At 55.4% G+C, this 20,119-nt stretch overlaps 2 protein-coding genes across 9 annotated transcripts in view; one reads left to right on the top strand and one right to left on the bottom strand.

Moving 5' to 3' along the window:
* The window catches only part of LIMS2 (LIM zinc finger domain containing 2), a 37,993-nt gene that overhangs the window by 11,493 nt on the left and 6,381 nt on the right, over window positions 1–20,119 (top strand). For 4 of the 8 annotated variants that reach the window (XM_032353989.1, XM_032353986.1, XM_032353988.1 and 1 more), the window contains 3 exons: window positions 9,132–9,291; window positions 11,403–11,469; window positions 11,717–11,837. In XM_032353989.1, coding sequence (XP_032209880.1) covers window positions 9,132–9,291; window positions 11,403–11,469; window positions 11,717–11,837 — 348 coding nt within the window. Of the gene's footprint in view, window positions 1–2,328; window positions 2,611–7,871; window positions 7,974–9,131; window positions 9,292–11,402; window positions 11,470–11,716; window positions 11,838–20,119 lie in introns of those variants that run through there. The other 4 variants (XM_032353991.1, XM_032353990.1, XM_032353992.1 and 1 more) reach the window with 4 other exon arrangements.
* Window positions 11,837–18,613, bottom strand: GPR17 (G protein-coupled receptor 17). Its single transcript, XM_032353993.1, has 2 exons — window positions 18,356–18,613; window positions 11,837–15,568 (listed from the first exon to the last, which is right to left on the bottom strand). The coding sequence occupies exon 2, from the start codon at window positions 15,534–15,536 to the stop codon at window positions 14,517–14,519; it is 1,020 nt and encodes a 339-aa protein (XP_032209884.1). The 5' UTR covers window positions 15,537–15,568; window positions 18,356–18,613; the 3' UTR covers window positions 11,837–14,516.

Below are 20,119 nucleotides of genomic sequence, written 5' to 3'. Positions count from 1 at the left end.
ACTCTGCCTTAGCCTTCACTCCTGCCTTACACAAGCCTGAAGGTCAGTCAGAAGTGAGAGCTTCGGACCTTAGTTCTTCCCTGAGCATACAAGCAGTCCTGGGCTTTTGCGTGAACTTCTAGAATCCCAGGAATATGTTGGTCCTTTTTGAAGCCCCTGAGGACATCCCATTCCTCAGTTTTTCCTTTTAAGCTTTTTGATTAGTTTATTGACGCCCCTACAGTTATCCATTGCCTATGGCAATGACAGCTATGCTACCAGAGGCAGTTAAAATAGTAGTACATTTGATAAATACCCCCCAAGAGAGGCTTTTAGCATTGGGTATGTGTGAGTGAGGTCACATAAAGACAAGACATTCACATGGAGTCTTCCAGGAAATGAAGGTTTAAAGGAGTTCCAGTCCTGTCTGCTTCTTAATAATTGGAAATGTGGGATGTTATTTTTCAAGACAGCCATGGAATTAGGGTATAGGGGTCATGGGCTAGGATAAGTTGAAACACCACAAAGTTCTTACCAAAATTCTTGACCAAATGCCCCTGGGTTACTGCAAAACTGTGGTTAATTTACAGAGTTCTGAAAAAGTAGATTCTGACATTTTTTGCTAGTTTTTTCATTGTTTTTATGGAGGGACAAAATTTCAAAGGTTCTTACTCTGCCATTTATGCAGATATCATTCTTACTATGTTTTTGCAACTTTGTCCTCTAGGGCCACAGTGCTGGCTGGGGACACCCGCAATGCTGTGACACACATTTCTGCCAGACAGGTTGCAGAATTGGAGGGCTGGGGCACAAGGCTGTGCAGAGATTTGGGATTTGGGCTTAATCAGACTCTAATTTCTGTTCTCAATTTCTAGCCCCTGGTGCTTCCTTTTACAGCAAATATTTGTTGAATTGATTAGTGCTTGGTAACCTTGCACTTGAACTTCATTTACAAATTATGAGGCACAAAACACTTGTGGTTATGTCCTCCCTCTCTGGTCTATCTGTAATTGCAGAAACCCTAAATAAATGTTCCCTCCTTAAATGAAACAAACTGTGGCTCCGGGTGAGTTCTGGTTTCCAGAGCTCAGAATTTCCCCATGGGAAGGGCTTATTGGGGCTGGTAGGAGGGACCCAGGCCCCAGGGCATGGACTTCAAGGCACTATAACAGAACTTTCTAATAAGCTTTCTTAAGCTTTCAGCTATCCACATCAGAGAGGGGGAGGTCATCTTTGTACTCATTGGCTCTTACAACCTCAGTCTTTCTATGCTCTTTTGCCTGTACAGCCACCTTTAAAAAAATATTTGTTGAATTGATTAGTGCTTGGTACTTTTGGCATCAAATGGCATTTACAAGTTATATTGCACCGTGATCATCTGCTTGTGATCATCTGCCTGTGTTTTGGAGCTGACCCCCAGGGTGGTTAATGAGTTGAGATTTGCTGGATGAGGTATGCTTCTTGGTATGTGGGCCTGGCATCTGAGTGCCAATGGATCCTCTCCAAAGTTTCCCTCCACCCTAGTGTAGGAAGACCAGCACCCCGCTGTTCAGGAGAGCTACTGTTTTTTTCTTTTGAAAGGCAGAGGCAGATACTGCTCGTGCTTTCGAACTTTACTAGAAAGGTTCTTCAAGGAAATGGAATCAGTGTTAAAGATCTCCACGAGTGCTCTGGATCCTTATTTTATTGCTGACCATAGTGCTTGCTTAGCCAGCAGTGGCCACTATTCAGAAGCTGACCGTGGGTGTTTGCACTTGGATCACAATAACCCTGCTGGTGTTATGGAAATGGTGTCTTCCTGGAGGTCTTCTCTCAGACTCTGCTCCTTCTGCTTTTCCTGACATGTTGAGGGATAACCTGTTCTCTGAGCTTTGACAGCATGGACTTCTTTTGGGTGCTTGGTCAATTTGTTGGTCGGATCCAAGGGACCAAGGCTGCCCTGGTCTGGGTCTCCAGGTGGCATTTGCAGCGCAGGCTCTCAGGGAAGGGATCAAGGCAGAAGGTGGGCATGTGTGGGACTTCCTCACTAGCTTCTTAACTGTTTTTTAGGATTCCTAAATTAGGTCAGTACCATAGTGCCCTCCCCAGCCAAGAGTCTATCATCAGCATGTCAGGTGGCTTAGGGTTCTCTGTTAGGCTCCTCTCAGCCTGGGACCCCCAGGCATCCTGTCCTGACACTATGGACCTTACCTCAGTGCTGTTTGGGACCTTCCCAGCGAGTCCTTCCCCCAGCCTGGACCCAGCCCCACCAGCCTCTGCTTTCACTGTGCTGCCCCCGCCAAGTGAACAATATCCTTTCTATTTGGAGTTGACTCTGCTGCCCTTTGGAGATCGCAGTGTGTAACGTGAGCTCCTGTCCAGAGCGGGTGGGGGGAGAGGCGCCCCCTGCACGCTGGTCTGTCCCGTCGCCGCCGTCGCGGCGCTTGTCCGGAGGTGGCTGCCGGCGGCCCTGCGGCTCTCGCCACCTCCTCTGACCCCCGAGGCCGGGGTTGTCGCGGTACGTCAGAGCAGGGCCGCCCCGCCACGCCAGGAGGAGGCCCGCACCATGGCAGCCCGGCTGGGCGCGCTCGCCGCGTCGGGGCTCTACCGGCGGCGCCAGCATCGGCAGAGCCCGCCGCCCGCCGCCCTGGGGTAGGTGGCCAGGGCTGGGAGGGGTCGGCAGGGACAATGGCCGGAAAGCCGTGGCTGCCGGCCTTTCCTCGGACACCCGGCTTGGCCCTTCCGATGGCAGGAGCCTGTCCGCCCAGGGCGTGGGGATAGCGCCTGGGCTGGCGATGTGGTTGGGGGGAGGGCGGGATTCATGTAGTGGGTTTGATGTCATCCTGGATCAACGTTCTTGGGCGGTCCGCTGAGAATGGGGTGTTGGAGTTAGGTTGTCCCACGGAACTCCCATTACTGCTTTCAGACTGGGATCACTGTGTTGCCACTTTGAGATGAACAAATAGTGGTGGAGGAACCTGCTGGACATCACCCATCCAAAAATTACTAGGCTGTGATCTGAAGCCAGTTTGGACAGACCCCCAAATCTGAACTGCTTTATCCCATGGAGAATTGCCAGTGTAGACAACGGATGAAAGCCTCTTCTGGGGCAGGAAGGGGAGCCTGTGGGGCTCAGGATGCAGCTCAGTGCATGGGAGGAGATGAGTTAACTGGGGGTGAGGCGATCCAAGGGGAGGGTCTGAAGGGGCATGGAGATGGTGGTACAGCCACTGGTGTGGGTCTCAGGGGCTGGGGGCTGGGCCTCAGGGGCCATCAGGGTGGAAACTTGTAGCAGAAAGTTGGGGAGAGATTGATGAGGGCTGTGAATGTGGAGTTATTAGCATGACAGTGCCAGGTACAGCCCCCAGAGGAGAAGGTGAGTGAGGAACAGTGGCAGAGGCCAATGAGGTTGGGAGGAAGGACTGGGGAGTCAGGGAAGAGACAGGGAGTCACAGAGACAGAGGTGAGGGGGATCTGGAGGACCCAGGGATTAAAGGAAGTTGGGGGAGGCGCTAATGCTATGCTGGGAAAATCCAGCCTGCTCTGAGCTCACTGTGTCTCTATGATCAGAACAGCCTTCTGGAGAGGTAATGAGGACTGAGCTACCAAAGACATCTGGGTAAATGACAGAGCAAGGAGCAGAGCATTGGGTGGGGGTGGGGGTGGGGGTGGGGGTGCAATACAGGCTGTAGAGCTGCCCCTGTTGCACACCTGGGATTGCAGTCTCCTTGCGCACCAGGACGGGGACTGGACAAGCCCATTGCTCAGGTGGGGAACGTGAAGCCAGGATGCCACGAAACTCACCTGAGTGTGACAGTGCTAGAAGAGGAACCCTTACCGGTAGGCCTCTGGATGTCCTCAGACATGCATGGAGTGATGTGTGGTGCAGGGAATGGCTCCCAGGGTATTGAGAGGCCAGAGACCATGCTGGAGAGAGATTTCATGGTATAGACAAGGCCAAGATGCAAGGAGGGCACATGGGCGTGGTCATAAAAATCAGGCCTCAGGAAAGTCCTCTGCATGCAGGCACATACATTTATATGTACTTGTCTTTATTTTTCTGTGAGTTTCTGCCTCGTGCCCTCCCTCAGCCTTCTGTTATCAGTGGGACGGTTTTAAAGTGCACCTGCTTCCGAGTCAGAGAAGGCGCTGGAGTGAAGAGGTATGGCTAGGGCTGCAGGAAAAGCCATGTAATCTCCCACAGGCTCCAACCAGCCTGGGAAAATGTTCCTGGTGGGGTCAGTGCATCGTTTGGAGCAGCCCAAGGCGGCATTTCATTTTCCAGCATTCCCCAGGCTAAGGCTGGGACTGGCTTGGTGGAAATTCTTGCAGCCGGGTACCCTCATGAGGGAGGAGGCCTGGGCGGTGCCTGGGGCAGCTTCCACTCGAGCTTCAGAGGTCATGCTGCCGTGAGATCCCCCTTTGCTCCCTGCGCCAGGAACAGTGCCTGAGCACAGAGGAGGTGCTCAGTAAAGAGGTGTCACATGAAGGAGGGAAGGAATGGGACTGGCTGTTGTGATAGAGCCATTCTGGGCTGTGCTTGCAGGTGTCACCTCACTGAATCCTCCCAGCTACCCGTGAAGGTAGCTGTGGCTTCCTAGATGAGGAAGCCCTAGCTCAGGGCTTACTTTGAGCAGACAGCACAGCCAGGGAACACCTGAGCCACCTCGGCAGCCTAGTTTGCCTGGCCGTACAGCACATGCCTTGGATTCGCTGCCCTCAGTAATACTGACTCATTCTCAAGTGTGAACGGACCCCTGTGGCCAGCCTCTGCTTATTCCCAGCCCTCATCTTCTCTTTCTAGGCTCAGATGGGTGGGAGGCTCGTGTGGGGTGGGGTCTAGGGTGGTTATTCTTTTCTTTCTATTTTTTTTTAAAGGTCTTATTTTTTCACTTGAGAAAGAGAGAGAGAGTGAGAGAGCGCACACAAGCAGGGGGAAGGACAGGGAGAGGGAGAAGGAGGCTCCTTGCTGCGCGGGAGCCTGGCACAGGACTTTATCCCAGGATCCCAGGATCATAACCTGAGCTGAAGGCAGATGGCTTAACCCCACTGAGCCACCCAGGTGCCCCAGGGTCTAGGGTTGTTATAAAACACAATAAAACAAAACATAAAGCAGAGTCTTGAATGGCTGTGCCTGTATAATGCTACCAGGAGCTAAGGGGACAGGAGTGAACATGGTCCAGTCCTGTGAGACCCTTAGCAGGTTACTGACCCTCTCTGTACTTCAGTTTCCTTATCTGGAACCAGCAACCTCTCCTCACAAGAAGTGGGCACAGAGAGGGCTCCCCCCACCCCAGCCATTGTAATGTTCAGTGCCATCTCATCACCCAGTGACATCTTTCACAAGCTTACAAACTGGCTTGTGTCGGGCTTTCAGGATTGAGAGTGTTTTGGGGTGTTGGGAAGGGTTGGCGAAGAGCCACAGATGGTATGCTCTTGTACATTCTCTGGGCACCAGCTCTGCCTTTGGCAGCATTGAGTGTTGTCCAACCGGGGCAGGATGGTGATGTCTCCTTGGGGGACACACTAGGCTGACTTGGTGCTCCCCGTTCTTGGTTGGAATGTGTGAGGGAGGACGTGGAATGTCCATGTCTCCCACCCTTTGCTCTCTGGCAGGGAGTGCAGGCAGGCTGCAGGCCTTCTCCAGCACTGGGCTGGGGAGGAGGTGCTCTGAAGGCTCCCAGAGTTGCAGGGGAACAACAGCTCTCTTCACACAGTGCTTAGCATGCCTGGCCCTGGGCTTAATGCGCTGTATGCTGTGAGCTCTTCACCTTGGCTCTGTGAGGAGGTAATTGCTACTCTGGCACAGCTCTTTGCAGGTGAGGCGCAGAGAAGCTGGTATCCTTTTCCAGGTCCCTCAGCTGATGGTGGGGGCTATTAGGATTCAAACATGGAAGAGTGAGCCCGGAACACCCTCTTGTGTCATTGCCTCCTGCAGGAGATGGCTGGCCTTTCTCTCATGGTGACATGGTTTATTTGCTAGGTTCATTTGCCTCTCTGTCCATCCCTCTGTTTTAGGCCAGTGGGTTGGAGTGTTGTCTGTGGTCATGAACAGGATGGCATGGGGATGCGGGCCCAGGAGTCCCTTTGGGGTGCTGCTGCCCCCCAGGACTTGGGCTGGAGCAGCCAGTGGGTGTGAAAGATAGGTGGTCCCCTCCACACCCCACCTTCCACTGCCAGGGCTTGTGCAAGGCATGCAGGAGACAGACAGCAAAATCTTCAACCCGAGGCACCCAGGGACCCAGCCAGGGAACTAGACTCAGACCAGTTAAAGATCAGCTGCTCTGGCTAGGGGACCAGGTGAAGATGAACAGGAAGGTAAAGTGTGGCCAGCTTCTGTGGGGGTGCTATCTGTTAGGGTCCTGGCCAGGAACACAGTCACCATGAGATGGAATCACAGAGGAGAGTTTAACAGAGGGTCTACTTAACAAGGGTGGAATGTTGAAGTTTGGTCAAGTGCCTGGGCTAGCAGCAAGCAAGTGACAGTGGCTGCCGGGTGGGTCACCTCTAAGGTGTGGCTTTGGCTGAGGAGGCAGTGGCTGGAGGTGGGAGTTGGGTCTGCCCCACTGGAGGCTAGAGGGCAAGGGGCCTTGGGAGGCACTGGGGCTTTAAGCTGCAATCCAAAAGCCTGGGGGCTGGACTTGAATCCTTGTTTTGGCTTCATTTTCTGGGTCCTTTGGGGAATTCCAGATCCAAGGTCACAGGATTTCCTGTTGATTTCTCACTTCTCCGAGACCAGTAAGGTCTTGTGCACAGCCGGGAGTTGGAACTTCCTCCCACCACCGTGGGTGTTTGCTGTAGGAGGGCAAGGCTGCGAGGCTCCCAGTGTTCCCCAGTGGGAAACCATGCCTGTGGTGATGAGTCCAGCCCAGCCCTCCATGGCGGCTTAGGTTGTCACTCCTCTGCGTGTCTGGCCCACCTTGTGGAGACCTGCAGGGGGTGCGGGTGTGTATTGGGTTGGGGGCTGGTTGCCACACGCAGATGGTGCCTTGCATCTTGGGCTCTGCCTGACCCTGCCACCATCCTGCGTCCTTGCACCGGTGACCAGTATGAGGACAAAGAAAGTGTCTTTGGTCCCCAAAACACAGCTGAGGGCAGGCTGAGACATCTAGAAGTGCCTGGCAAGACTTCTGAAGAGCCCCTTTCTGCCACATGGTTTCTAGGCTGAACAGAGAGGGAGTCCTGCCTGGGGCCCCCAGTCTAGCTTCAGCCTGTCTAGGTGCCAGCAGCTCCCCGTTAGTCCCACTGCCCCTAACCCACCCCCAGACCCCTGACCAGCAGAGCCCTCTCCCACCTCCTGCACTCATCCTGTTTAGGTAACCTTCCCTGTGATGGACACTTGAACACCCCAGCCAGAGCTTCACTCACTCAAGAATTCTTCTCATAATGCTGCAGCAGCAAGGCAGGAATGGGATTCACACCCTAGAAGGCAGAACAGGCTGGGAAGATTCTCGGGAGCAGGCAGCTTGTGTCTAGTCACTCTGTATGTCTACCTGACCTTGCCGGCTTGTTGAATGTCTCCTTGCTGAACATGACTGTCCTGCTTTGCCCAGATATCCAGGCACCACCCCAGCCCCCTGCCCCACCCATCTGTCAGAGCTGACAATTGAGACAAAACCTATTTGCTGTCCTTATTGCAGAAGGCCTGGACGTCAGTATTTTGGAAGGTCATAGAGGCTGTCAGTCTGAGACAGCTCTTCCAGGCCACATCTCAGGGCCTTTCAGCATGGGCTTGGCTCAGTGTGGGCATTTACCCCTTGTTTGGACTTTACTCCTCCCAGAAGGAAGTCTACCACTTACCCCAGGGGTGGTGTTGCCCACCCTGGATGAGGACATTTGCCCCCAGCCTGCTCCTTTCCCAAAGATTCCCACTCTCACCTTCTCCATGGTAAGGTGGTTACATGTTTTTTGAGGCAGGTGGTTTGCAACTAGCTCCTGGTGCAGAGGAAAGAGCCACTGAAGTCTGAGCAATCTGGATTCAAATCTGGACTCTGTCATCTGCTGTGTGAGCTTGGGCAAGTTACTTAACCTCTCTGAGCCTTAGGTCTCTCATCTGGAGGGCAGGGTTGCCTCAGGGATTAAATGAGTGGATTACAGAGCTACCGATTTATGCCTGGGTGAAGCTCTATATCTGGGAGACTCTGGTTCCCTGAGAAGAGGCAATAGTAGGCATAAGAGGGAGCTGAGGTGACCACAGATACCCCAACACATGGGCCCGCATGATGAAGACCGAGCCTAGGAACCAAGCACAGATGTTGGCAACTACTGCACTGTCCTTGTGGGGGCTTACTGTGGGCCAGACATGCTGCTGAGTGCTGGCACATGGCCCTCATCTAACTGGCCTATAACCCATCCTCTGGTCTTTCCATGGCTGGGAGTCTAGACCCAGAGAGTGAGGTCAGCCCAGGCCACCGTGAGGATGCTGGTCTTGAGCCCTCGCTGCTCTGACTGGTGTGTGCCTGGCTATGTCCTGGCCATGTCTGATGCTCCATAGATGTGCATGGGGACTCTAGGGCATCCAGAAAGATGGGGGCTTTAGAGTCTGGAGGGGTGCCGGTTTCTAATCCAGGCTTTGCCTCCACCCACTGTGGCCCTCAGGAAGAACACTAACTCTCTGCAGACCTTGGCTGGTTCATGTATAAAATGGGGATGCTGCATTGGCCTGGTAGGGTTGTGGTCTGGGAATACATACTATAGACTGGTGTGTGCTGGCACTTAGGATGCCCACAGAACACAGAAGCTTTGATGCAAGCATAGGCCAAGCCACTGCCAGGCAGCTCAGCCCTGACTGCATGTTGCCGAGTCCCCACAGTGCCAAGACTGTCATCAGGGTGAGGACAGCGAGTTCCCTTACTCTGGAGAGCATTTTAACTTTTTTTTTTGGTAAGATTTTATTTATTTATTTGATAGACCCAGATCACAAGTAGGCAGAGAGGCAGGCAGAGAGGGGGAAGCAGGCTCCCTGCTGAGCAGAGAGCCTGATGCGGGGCTCAATCCTAGGACCCTGGGATCATGACCTGAGCCGAAGGCAGAGGCTTTAATCCACTGAGTCACCCAGGTGCCCAAGCATTTTAACTTTTTAAGGAGGGAGGTGTGCCCCTTGAGTGCAGCTCCCCAGGCTTGCTTGTCTTTGCCCCTCCCCAGGCCTGACCTGTCCACCCCTTTCCCCCCAGCAACATGTCCAACGCCTTGGCCAATGCAGTGTGCCAGCGCTGCCAGGCACGCTTCGCGCCTGCTGAGCGGATCGTCAACAGCAACGGAGAGCTGTACCACGAGCACTGCTTCGTGTGTGCCCAGTGCTTCCGGCCATTCCCTGAGGGGCTCTTCTACGAGGTGAGCACCTGGCCGGGACCCTCGGCCGGACTACCGTATTGGAGCCTGAGCCCCCACCAGCTCAGAGCCTGCTTCCTAGGAGCTAACAGGCTGTGCCAGCCATGGTCCCAACCAGTGACTGATGAACAGTCAGGCCAGGTCTGCCCTTTGTGGGCGTGTCTTCACTTGTGAAGCTGTGAAGGAGAGTCACTATTCATCCAGCCTCCTCTGGGTAGACTCTGGGAGGCCATGGGACGCAAACACCCAGCTCTGGCAGTTCATACCCTCCTTTGAGAACAGACGGTGAACACAATAAATATATGGTATATCGGATGGTGCTCAGTGCTCTGGGTACAAGGAATTGGGGTGCGGACAGAGGGTGGTCAGGGAAGATGATGTTTGAGCAGACCTGGAGGTGAGGGAGCCAGCCTACATCTGCAAGAAGAGCATTCATCAGAGAGCACAGTCAGGTGCAAAGGCCCTGAGGTCAGTGCATGCAGGGTATTTGAGGGTTGCCAGAGGCAGTCTGTCTGACAGCTTGAAAAGGACCACTCTCCTTGCTGTGCTGGGGAGATACAAATATGGGCAGGCACAGAAGCTGGAGAACAGGTGGGACCAGAAGCTGGATTACCAAAAAAACCCTGGTCAAGTGAACTGGATCACACTGGCTCATAAGAGCAGATTATTTAAATTTTCAATAATCTTGCCAACTAGTGGTTAAACATAACTCTTATTAAAAATTAAGTTATATAAATGTACAGTGAGATAAAATTTTATTGGAAACAAGGGTAACACATACTCAAAACTCACCACTTCCTAATTATTTTATTACGTTTTCCTATCATCTGTGCCTTCGAAGTTATTTGTCTCTTGTACCTGGGTGGTGGAAATGTACCCTGATGGCTGCCACACAGATCTTAACTCCATGCTGATGTTGTGTTGGGAGCCTGACATTGTCCGTGGCAGGAATTACCACACCATAGAAACTGGTAAATGCTACAGAGCAGACCCCGTCTTCCAAAGGGCCGGTTGGTCATCATTTACCAGTATGCCACTGGTGGTTGCAGTGGAGGTGGTGACCAGGTCTCAGAGACCAGAGAGGCTTCGAAGGTACAGCTGACAGGATGGGCAGATGGACGGCCATGCAGTGTGTGAGCTCCTATTGACAGCATTGGAGACTTCCATCCTCTTGGGAAATGCTGGCCTACTGTAGAGGCAGGGGGAGGGGAGGCTGAGCTCTGTTTGTGGTGGCCATGTGCCTAGAACAAAGCCTGGCATACAGTAGGCGCTCAGGAAAGAGTCGTTGCTGAATGAAGTTCATGCCCTGCTTCCTCTACGGGCTACTGTGTAGGGCCATATTCAGTTGCAGACTAATAAGATGCTCATTTCAGAGAAGAGGACAAACCAAACTTTTTTAAAAAGAAAATTGTCAAGGGAGAAGAAATCTGGGGCAGGGCTTGGCCACACTTGGGACCATGGCAAGGCCATCATTGTCCAGGCAGATGGGGACAGTGGCTGGTGCCTGGAGTGGCTCCTGCTAGCTGCAGGACTTGGGGTTCTCCCTCAGGCCCCCATGTTTTTCCTGTGTCCCTCTTTCCATCTCCCTCTCTGGGTATCTTGTGGCCTCTGAGGGAAATGGACTTCTCACACAGAGAAAATACACAGGAAATAGGGCCAAGCGACATTTATAAATCAGACTTGGTCCCAGCCCTCGGCTCGCTCCCAGGACCAGCAGGGCCAAGGTCTTGTGCAAACAGCAGTGGCTTTTGAGGGCTGGCCTTGCCCAGTTCCCAGCTTCTTGGAGACCCCTTACTTTGCATGCCCGCCCTGTGGTAAAGGCCCATTCCTGCGGATTCCCTCCCATCTCCAGGCCTTGGCCCTGCTGTTCTGGGTTGCCCTCCTCTCAGCACTCCAACCCCCTGCGGTCTTCCAGCTCCTTACCACCTCCTCTAGGAAGTCTTCTCCACAGGGAGGGTTGGGTGCCGCACCCGGTTTCCTGTCACGGTAGCAATTGCACAAATTGGGGTGCCTTTCTAGCTTTCCTGAGGGTGGGTCCTGATCCAACAAAGACCGGCCAGCTGGAGGGGAATGATGGAGGTTTGCTTGAACATTCTCTGCTGGTTCATTTGCAGTTTGAAGGCCGGAAGTACTGCGAACATGACTTCCAAATGCTGTTTGCTCCATGCTGTGGATCCTGCGGTAAGGGCTGGAGGTAGCACACTCCTCTGCATGCCTAGGGGGTTGGGCAGGTAGGCGGGAGCACAGGTGCTCTTCCTTGATCCCCTCTCTGAGCACCAGCTCTCTGGAGGCATCACCTCCCCAAGCTCTGGGAGGGGAGTCCTGGGATCAGCTGAGCTCAGGCAAGTGCCAATGTGGGCAGGGCTTTGGAGGGGGCTGGGAGGGGGGCACGTGCCTGCCTCAGTGAGCTGGGACCCATGTCTTCCAGGTGAGTTCATCATTGGCCGTGTCATCAAGGCCATGAATAACAACTGGCACCCGGGGTGCTTCCGCTGTGAGCTATGTGACGTGGAGCTGGCTGACCTGGGCTTCGTGAAGAACGCAGGCAGGTGAGGTGGGCCGGATCCTGTCTAGGAGGTGGACCCTCACCAAATGCACTGTTTAGTGCCTCGCTGCAAGGCCTGGGCCCATCTGCAAGGCAGCTGAGAGACCCCTGGTTTATAGTTGAAGGCTGGGCCAGAGAGAGTACGGGGTGACTGCCTCAGGCCTGGGCGTGCTCTCAGAAGCAGGCTGACAGTAGGCAGTGAGGAGGTAGCTGGCCGGAGCAGGGGCCATCAGAGGCAGTGGATGGATAAAGAGCTTTGGGTCATCACTGTTGTCTGGCCAGCCCTTGCTGCTGAGCGGAGCTGTCTGCCTCCTTCCCTGTGCCCCTGGCTAAATGCTCCTGGAAAGAAATCACTCAGCCAGGGGGCCTGAACTGACTCTGGCACTCTGTGCTAAGTTTCCTTTGTAGACTGAGTTCCCTTCTTCCTGGAGGACTGGCTCTTTTCTCCCTGCACTGTCTCTTTCCCCTCCACCCTCCTAGAGTGAGGACCTCCCCACCACTTTCCCGAGGGGAAGGCTCTCCTGCTCCCTGCCCTGGTGCTGCCCAGGCCTCAGTCACAGTGCCCCGTGGAGGCCCTGTCCCTGCTCCTCCTTCTCCAGTGGAGCTCTCCGCTGCAGTCTGCGCTGCATCTCCCAGAGCTGTCCTCCCATTGTGGCCATCTGCGGCATGTTCCAGTGCCCTTGCTGGCTCCTCTCATGTGCCCCCCACTGCCAGTCAGGTCCATCCCCATGACCTCCCTCCTCATTGCCAGACCCACGGGTCACCACGGTCCTCTCTTGACCTCTCAGCAGGCTTCACGGCAGCTTTTTCTTCTTGTTGAAATGCCTCCTCTCCAGGCACCCAGGACCCTGTGTTCTCTTAGTTTCCTCCTGCTTTGTGGCCGTGCTGGGTCCTCTCCTCTTCTGACCTCCCTCCACCTGTCTCTCCATGTTTGCTTGCTGGCGGCTCAGCACCTGGGCCTCGTCTCTGTCCAAAGTCCCAGAACCCCGACTGGCATGCATGTGCTGGATGACTCAGATGTCCACCTCCACTCCAGACCTTTCCCTCGGGTTCTCAACCACTTGGTGCCCACTGGGCATCCCAAAGTCAACAGGCCCCAACCAAACCCTGGTCTCTCCTCTGCTGACCAGCAGGTCTTCTCACGCAGTGAAGGTGGCCGCCCACCCTAGCTGAGAGTCCCCCTCCCTCTCCTACCTTGTCGCCTCTCTGTTCTCTGCCACTGCACCATCTATCTGCTCTGGGTGCAGCCTGCAGTGATCTCTCCCATTCTCCTGCTGCGTGTTGCCTGGTGTCGGTCTTGGTGTCTGTGGGCCACCGGGCATGGTCCCCTGTCGTTGTCTACAGGAGGGGCTGTGGAGGGCAGGTGGTGTCCTGGCGGTCCTGCGCCGATCAGGGGTTGCCCGCCAGGTGTGGGCCTGAGCGAGTCCTCTCTCCTGAGCTCCAGCTCACATGGAGCTGCCTGTGGCAGGAGAGGCTGGGAAAACCCGGGAGAGGCTGGAGGCGCTCCGAAGTAAGGTGCTGCTATGAAGAAAGTGTGGCCACCCCGCAGAGACCCTCCTTGCCCGGGGCCGCCCTCTGAAGCCTGTGGTGCAGAGTGTGAGTGTGCACGTGGGGCAGGCTGCGGGGGCTGTCTGATCCAGAGGCAAAAGCACGTGCTGCCTGGCCTCTCCAGTCTTCACCTCGGCTTTGCCACTCTTGGGTGGGAGGGAGGAGAAGTTCTGGGAAGGGAGTTATGTCAACTGAACACAATAACCTTCAGAATCTAAAAGTACAGTTACGTTTACAATCAGTGTGATCAGGTACAAAAGGGGACCTGGGACCCGCCATGGCAGGGAGAGCCTCTCAGGAGGCAAAGGACATCGCTGCTGGTCTTGGTTAGTGGGACACAGGGTCCCATGCCAGGCGTGGGCTCCCTGCTGGAGGTGTCCTGAGACGAGGACAAAGCCCGGCTCCCCAGTCTGTCCACCCCTGCCGGCTGCTCGGCTGACTCAGGAGGGATCAGGCTGCCGAGAAGCTGTGGGGATTGTCAGGCCTTGCGCAGTGAGCAAGGACCCAGCGCTGAGATGAGGAGCCCAAAGGCCGTGCTTGTTGGATGTCATTTGCTGGCCAACCTGAAATGTACGTACAACACTCAGTTACAAGTTACCGTCCATGTCCCCTGAACTCAGGGGTCATCTGGCAAAGGTGCCACCTGGGAAACCCATACTCCTTTCCCTCCATTAGGATTCCCACATTCCCCTTCTCTCCAGTCATTTGCAGCTGCCGTCTGGGGTTCTTTCTGCAGAGCTCTGCTGCTGTGTGTTTTTCGTGGTGGGAAGGAGGTTGGGAGTCTAGCAAGCAGCCCTTGGGGAAGAAAGACACTCATTGTTTGGGAACTGTTCCTCTGGCCCCCTTGCCCCCCCTGCCATGGGGTGAAGTCACTGAGTATCCAGTAACTGTAAGTGAGCAGGGCCAGCACAGTCTCTGCAGGGGGTGGGTGGCTGATTGGTCCCATGGAGGGGTGTCCTCTTTTAGGGATTTGCACATGAGATAAGACAGAACCAGTTACTGGGTGCTGAGTTCCACCCTTGGAGAGACTGGGCTTCTCCTTCATGAGTCTGGTGGTGTGCATCCTGGGGTGGAGTGGGGAGGTCCTTCTGAGGACAGTCTGTGGCACTGGGGGCCAGGGCTGGCGTCCGAGGGCTCACAGCTCTGACCTGGCGCTCAGTGAGCTCTCATTGGTTTTCCCTTCAAAGCTGGGGGGCGGGCCGGAGAGCCTTTTGCCACAGACCAGGTTGCACAGGGCATCGCGGAACTTCTCGGCCACAAAGAAGTACATGACTGGGTCCAGCGCCCCATTGAGGCTGGTGAGGCAGGAGGTGACGCGGTTTCCCAGGGCCAGGACGCGCTGGGTGGCACATGAGGTCCCGCCGCCGTGGTAGCGCAGCACGTAGACGGAGCGGTGCACGTGGTAGGGCACGAAGCAGACCAGGAATATGGCGAGCACCACGGCGATCATGCGGACCGCCTTGTTCTTGAGGCGCTTCTCCACACGAGGGCCCTGCCGCAGGCTGCGGATGATCAGCAGGTAGCAGGTGACCGTGGTGACAAACGGGAAGGTGAAGGCCACGGCCAGGGACACGAGGGCATGCTGGGAGGCCTTCTCCCGGTACAGCTGCAGGCAGATGACTGTGTGGTTGGTCTGCACGGTCTGCGGACTCACCAGCAGCGGGGCCATGGCTACGGCCACCACTACCCAGAGGAAGGCGCAGGCCAGGTGTGCGTACAGGGGCCTGCGGAGCTTGAGGGACTTGACGGGGTGCACGATGGCCAGGAAGCGGTCAGCGCTGATGCAAGTGAGGAAGTAGATGCTGGCGTACATGTTGAGGTAGAAGAGGAAGCCGGTGAGTCGGCACGGGATTTCCCCAAACGGCCAGTGGTTCCCAGAGAAGTGGTAGACGAGGCGGGTGGGCAGGACCAGCACACAGGACAAGTCGGCCACAGCCAGATGCATCAAGAATACGTTGGCGGGGGTGCCTGACTTGTGGTCCCTGACGAAAAGCCACAGGGCCAGGGCATTGCCAACAAAAGCCAGGATGAAATCCAGGAGGTAGAAGGAGGCGAAGAGGACGTTCTCCAGTGGCGTCTCCTGGCCACATTGTTCTGAGATGACCAGGGAGGAGTTGGTGGTCAGACCTGGGGAAGCCACCTCCAGGCCATTCATGCTTCAGCCGGAAGCAGAGCCAGGGGACAAGCCTGGAGGGAACAAGCAGACAGGTTCCAGAGCCTGGGACCTGTGAAGCGTCTTAGTTTGTCATCGCCTTGGGGACTACTGACAGCAGTCCCTGTGTTCATCTGGGGTGGGTAAGTATCAGAGGCTTTCTGAAGCTCAGCAAAAAGCAAAAACAAAGCCAGGGCCTAGAGCTTGCTAGCCTGCTGCTGGGGCCGCCTTCCCACTGGCCACTGCATCCCTGCCAGATGCACAGGAGCCTGGGTCCCCCTGGGTGTTGTCCCATAAGTCCACTCTCTCAGACCATGGGGACAGTGGGGAGTGAATCCCATCTGTCTGGGCTCTGAGGTGGAGGGAAGGCCCCACATTTTCTGCCATGCTCCCCAGGTATGCCTTCTTTGAATGCTAGGGGGTGGTGCAAGGGGCCTTTGAGCTCCAGTCCCGATGGGCATGGGTAGATCGCCCCTTCCATCCCTCCCTCCCTTACTTCCTTCCAGATTGATTTACTATTTGAGAGAGGAGAGAGAGCCCAAGTGGGGGGAGGGGCAGAGGAAGAAAGCCCTCAAGCACCCACCCTGCTGAGCTCGGAGCCCAGTGCAGGACTTGATCCCGGGACCCTGAGATCATGACTTGCCTGGGCAGTGTCTGCAGAGGGGGTGGATGCCTGGCAGACTCTCTCTTGCAGGGCAGATTCTGGGGCTCCCCTGAAAGGCCTACCTGTGTGACTGCCATGCAGAGGGTCAGGAGAGGGGCTTGTGGGAGGGAAGCTGCAACCCAGCTGCTGGAGGAGGAGCACTGGCTGTGGCCATGGCATGGTCAGGGCTGTTGTCCTGGCTGAGCCTGGCTCTGTACTGAGCGCTCGGGGAGCCAGAGCAAGTTCTCTGCAAGCGTCCTCTGGCTTTTCTTCCCTCAGGAGGTCTGGTGGCAGCTCTGTCAGCACAGCAGCCCCTCGAGGAGGAGGAGGCTGGTCATGGCTGAAGAGCAAACATGTGTGGGGAGGGCCCGGCACACCCGCCTTTAGTGGACAGAGCAGGGCAGGTGGTTGAGACTGTGGGTGTGCTGGGCTGTCAGGCTGGGCAGCGGCTTGACCCTCCCCATCAGGCTTCATCAACCACCACTTAGGTCCTGCAGGGACCCCGCCACCCCCGACAGCATATACATGGAAGGGAGAGGGTGGTTGCCTGAGCAGGAGAGAGCCAGGGACAATGTGGGGGAGTGCCAGAGAGCCTCTGGCCTATAACCATCCTCAAGTAAAGGGGGTTACTTTCCTAGTATTGAAGGGACCCAGGAACTTCCCAAATGATCTCCCCTGCTCCAGAGTGGGTCAGGATGCCCGAGATCCAATACAGAGAAATTATTTTCCTGCTGTTTCCAAGTGCATGTGATCTGAGGGGTTGTTGCCAGGGAAGCCTGGCTGCTGGGAGAGGGGATGGGGCCAAGCAAGGGAAGGGTGGTATGGAACCCGGGGCTGGGTTTGCTCTGCTCTGGGCTGCCCCTCACACCTGGACTCTGCCCCTCAGGGCAGTTGTCACCCAGCCCCTCCCTGAGGGCTGCTCATGGGTACTGGCTATCCACTCCACCACTCCTAGGAGGCAGGCATTGGTAGTCTCCTTTTATAGATTAGGGATTAAGAAGTCAAGGCTTAAAGTCGGCTGACTTGACCCAGGTCATTTGGCCAGAGACAGTGGCCCTTGATTTGGAAGTAAGCTCAGGGACACCTAGCAGGGACACCCAGCACCTCCCAGAACACTGCCTTGCCTCTGTGGGTGGCTGGGTACCGGGTGCCAGAGCTGGGACTGTGGCTCGGCCTCAGGGCTCGTGCTGGAATTGTCCCCGAGGCTCAGGGGCACCTCCTTGGAGTCTGGCCCCAGGACTGGTAATGTAATTTTTGGCACCCAGTGCAAAATGAAAACGTAGGGCCCCTTGTTTAAAAAGTAGGAGTTTCAAGATGGAGATAGCAGAGCATTACATCAATTGTGGGGCCTGCCTGGCTGCACTGGTGGTGGCCGTGCCAGCCCCTGGCTGTTGGCCTCCTGCCCTCTGCCCTCAGCTTCCCACTAGTGCCGAACGCCACATGCATGGTGCTCTATCTGGGATTTAGACTCAATTTTAGAATGCTTTTAGGCTTGTTTCTGGTTTGTTGAGGTTTCTGTAGCTCTCCCATTTTGGGATTCTTGATACTGATTTTTGCAGCGTGGTCTGAAATGGGCCCCTCTCTGCATACCCCAGACCTGCAAGCTTCTGCCTGCCGCCGCTGGCTCCCCCTGTGGCGCTGCTCAAAACAGGGTGGTGTGGGCACGTGGAGCGTGCCTGGGCCTGGACATCGGGGGCTCTGGGGCTCTGGGACTATGGGAAAGCCAAGCTTCAGGGGAAAGGTCTTGGGCCTCTATGAAGGGGAGGAGTGGGCAGACGTGGCCTTAGGAAGGGGCCCAAGGTGGCTGTGGTAGGTGGGCATGGCTGTTTCCTCGCATGGCCTGAGACCTCTTCTTCCCTACTTCTCCTTCCGGCTGCTCCCTGTGCTACGGTAGGCTAGTGGAGGAGAGCATGGGTGCTGATTCCAGCTGACTGTCATTGCAGTTGCAATGCTGTGCACAAAGCACTTGCCCTCTCTGTGTATCTGACAGTGCAATGGGAAATCCACCTAGAGGGACCACTGTGATTCAGACCAGGGCAGCCTTTGATAAATAGGTCATGCTATTATCCCAGAGAGTGTCTCAGGGACAGAGATACTGCCCATCCCTGCCCGCGCTCTGAGTTTGCCACTGCTTGGCTCCTGAACCCCCTGCCTGCCGGTACCGGACTCTGGTCCTTACCTCTCACAGCCGGGTCCAGGTGCAAAGGCAGGAGGGCTACGGGGTGGCAGGTGGGCTGCGGCCAGTGGCTGGGGGGTGCTGGCGGTGGGCTCCGTGCCGCTGTGGTGGAAGGCTGGCTATTTAAGGAGAGGAGGGGAGACTGCAGCCCCTCTTGGCCCTGAAAGGCCGCTTCATTCCGAGAGGTTCCTTGTGTGGTGGGCCACTCCTACGGCTATCTCTGTTGCCACTGGGTCGTGAATATTCCAGTGTGTCCCAGCCTGTAGTCACCCCGCCCCCCTCCGCTGACCAGCTTGGCCACTAAGCATCACAGAGGCTGAGTGTGTGACTATGTTCGAAGCTGTGGAGTGGGCACGGGCTGGGCGGGGTGGGGGGGACTGGCTGGGACGGACAGAGACAAGAGGACGTTTCAGCACAGGATAATTTCCTACCAGTGGGGGCCAGGGAGGGGCTGGCCGCCATGGCAACGGGCCTGGGCTCCCAAGCCTGCTGGGGGACAGTAGAAGGGGTCTTGTGAATGGGGAGGGTGGGAGACTGAGGGGATTCTTTCAGGACACTTGCTGTAGGGTCCTTGTGTCTTGCCCCGTATAATTAGGCTCCGTTCGGACGTGGGGAATAAATCATGGCCTTTATCTTGAGCAGGGCACAGCTGCAATTCGCCTCATAATGGGGCGCTGTCTGTGCCCGTGGGATGCGGCTCAGCCTGCGATGCCTGGCCCTTACCTGTGCAGGCTCCTCCTCTGGTCAGGAGGCCTGTGAGGAGGGCCACAGTGGCCCACTGCCTAGGAATCCCCAGGTCTCTTCCTGATCCCTGAGGCTGGGGTGGGGGGTCGGGGTGTGGGCAGTGGCTGCTCCTGACACCGAACAAGTAAAGCTCGTTTGTCTCCGTCTTCCCCCAAATGATGTATCCGGTAACACGGGGAACCAAATCAGCATGCCTAACTTCAAAAGACATGTACCTTATTTTTTTTTTTTTTAAAGATTTTATTTATGTATTTATTTGACAGACAGAGATCACAAGTAGGCAGAGAGGCAGGCAGAGAGAGAGGGAAGCGGGCTCCCCGCTGAGCAGAGAGCCCCATGTGGGACTCGATCCCAGGACCCTGAGATCATGACCTGAGCCGAAGGCAGCGGCTTAACCCACTGAGCCCGACCTGTACATTTTTAACCAAAAAATTTTTTAACCAAAAAATGTACTTAGCTATCATTGGGGAGTAACTACCATGTATGTGTACTATCTTAAATTGGTTTTTCACACAGTCCCATGCAGTCGGGATTGCTGCCCATTTTACAGATGGGAAAACGGGCTCAGAGAGGTGAAGTCACTTGCCAGGAAGTGGCAGAGCTGGGATTTGAACCAAGTACATGCCACTCTAAAACTTACGATTTGTGCGGGTTAATGTTTTGGTTCATTCTGGTTTTTCTTTTGCACCTTGATGCTTGAATTCTTAGGTTCCATCTTCATTCTACCTAGAAAAATATTCTGCAGATTGTCCTTAGATCTGGTACGGGGATCTAGTCTGTTGGAAAGATGTTTCCCTGTGTGCCTGGGTGGCTCAGTCAGTTAAGCGTCTGGCTTTGGCTCAGGTCATGATCTCGAGGTCCTGGGATTGAGCCCCGCATTAGGCTCCCTGCTTAGTGGGGAACCTACTTCTCCCTCTCCTTCTCCCTCTCTCAAATAAATAAATAAAATCTTAAAAAAAAAAAAAAAGATGTTTCCCAGCCAGGGTTCCTTGTGGGGCCCTGGGCTCCTCAGTATGGTCTCGG

The sequence above is a fragment of the Mustela erminea genome, chromosome 8 (assembly GCF_009829155.1).
Source record: "Mustela erminea isolate mMusErm1 chromosome 8, mMusErm1.Pri, whole genome shotgun sequence".
NCBI lineage: Eukaryota > Metazoa > Chordata > Mammalia > Carnivora > Mustelidae > Mustela > Mustela erminea.
Note: the sequence above shows the minus strand (reverse complement) of the source record. Positions and strands in the feature narration are given on the sequence as shown.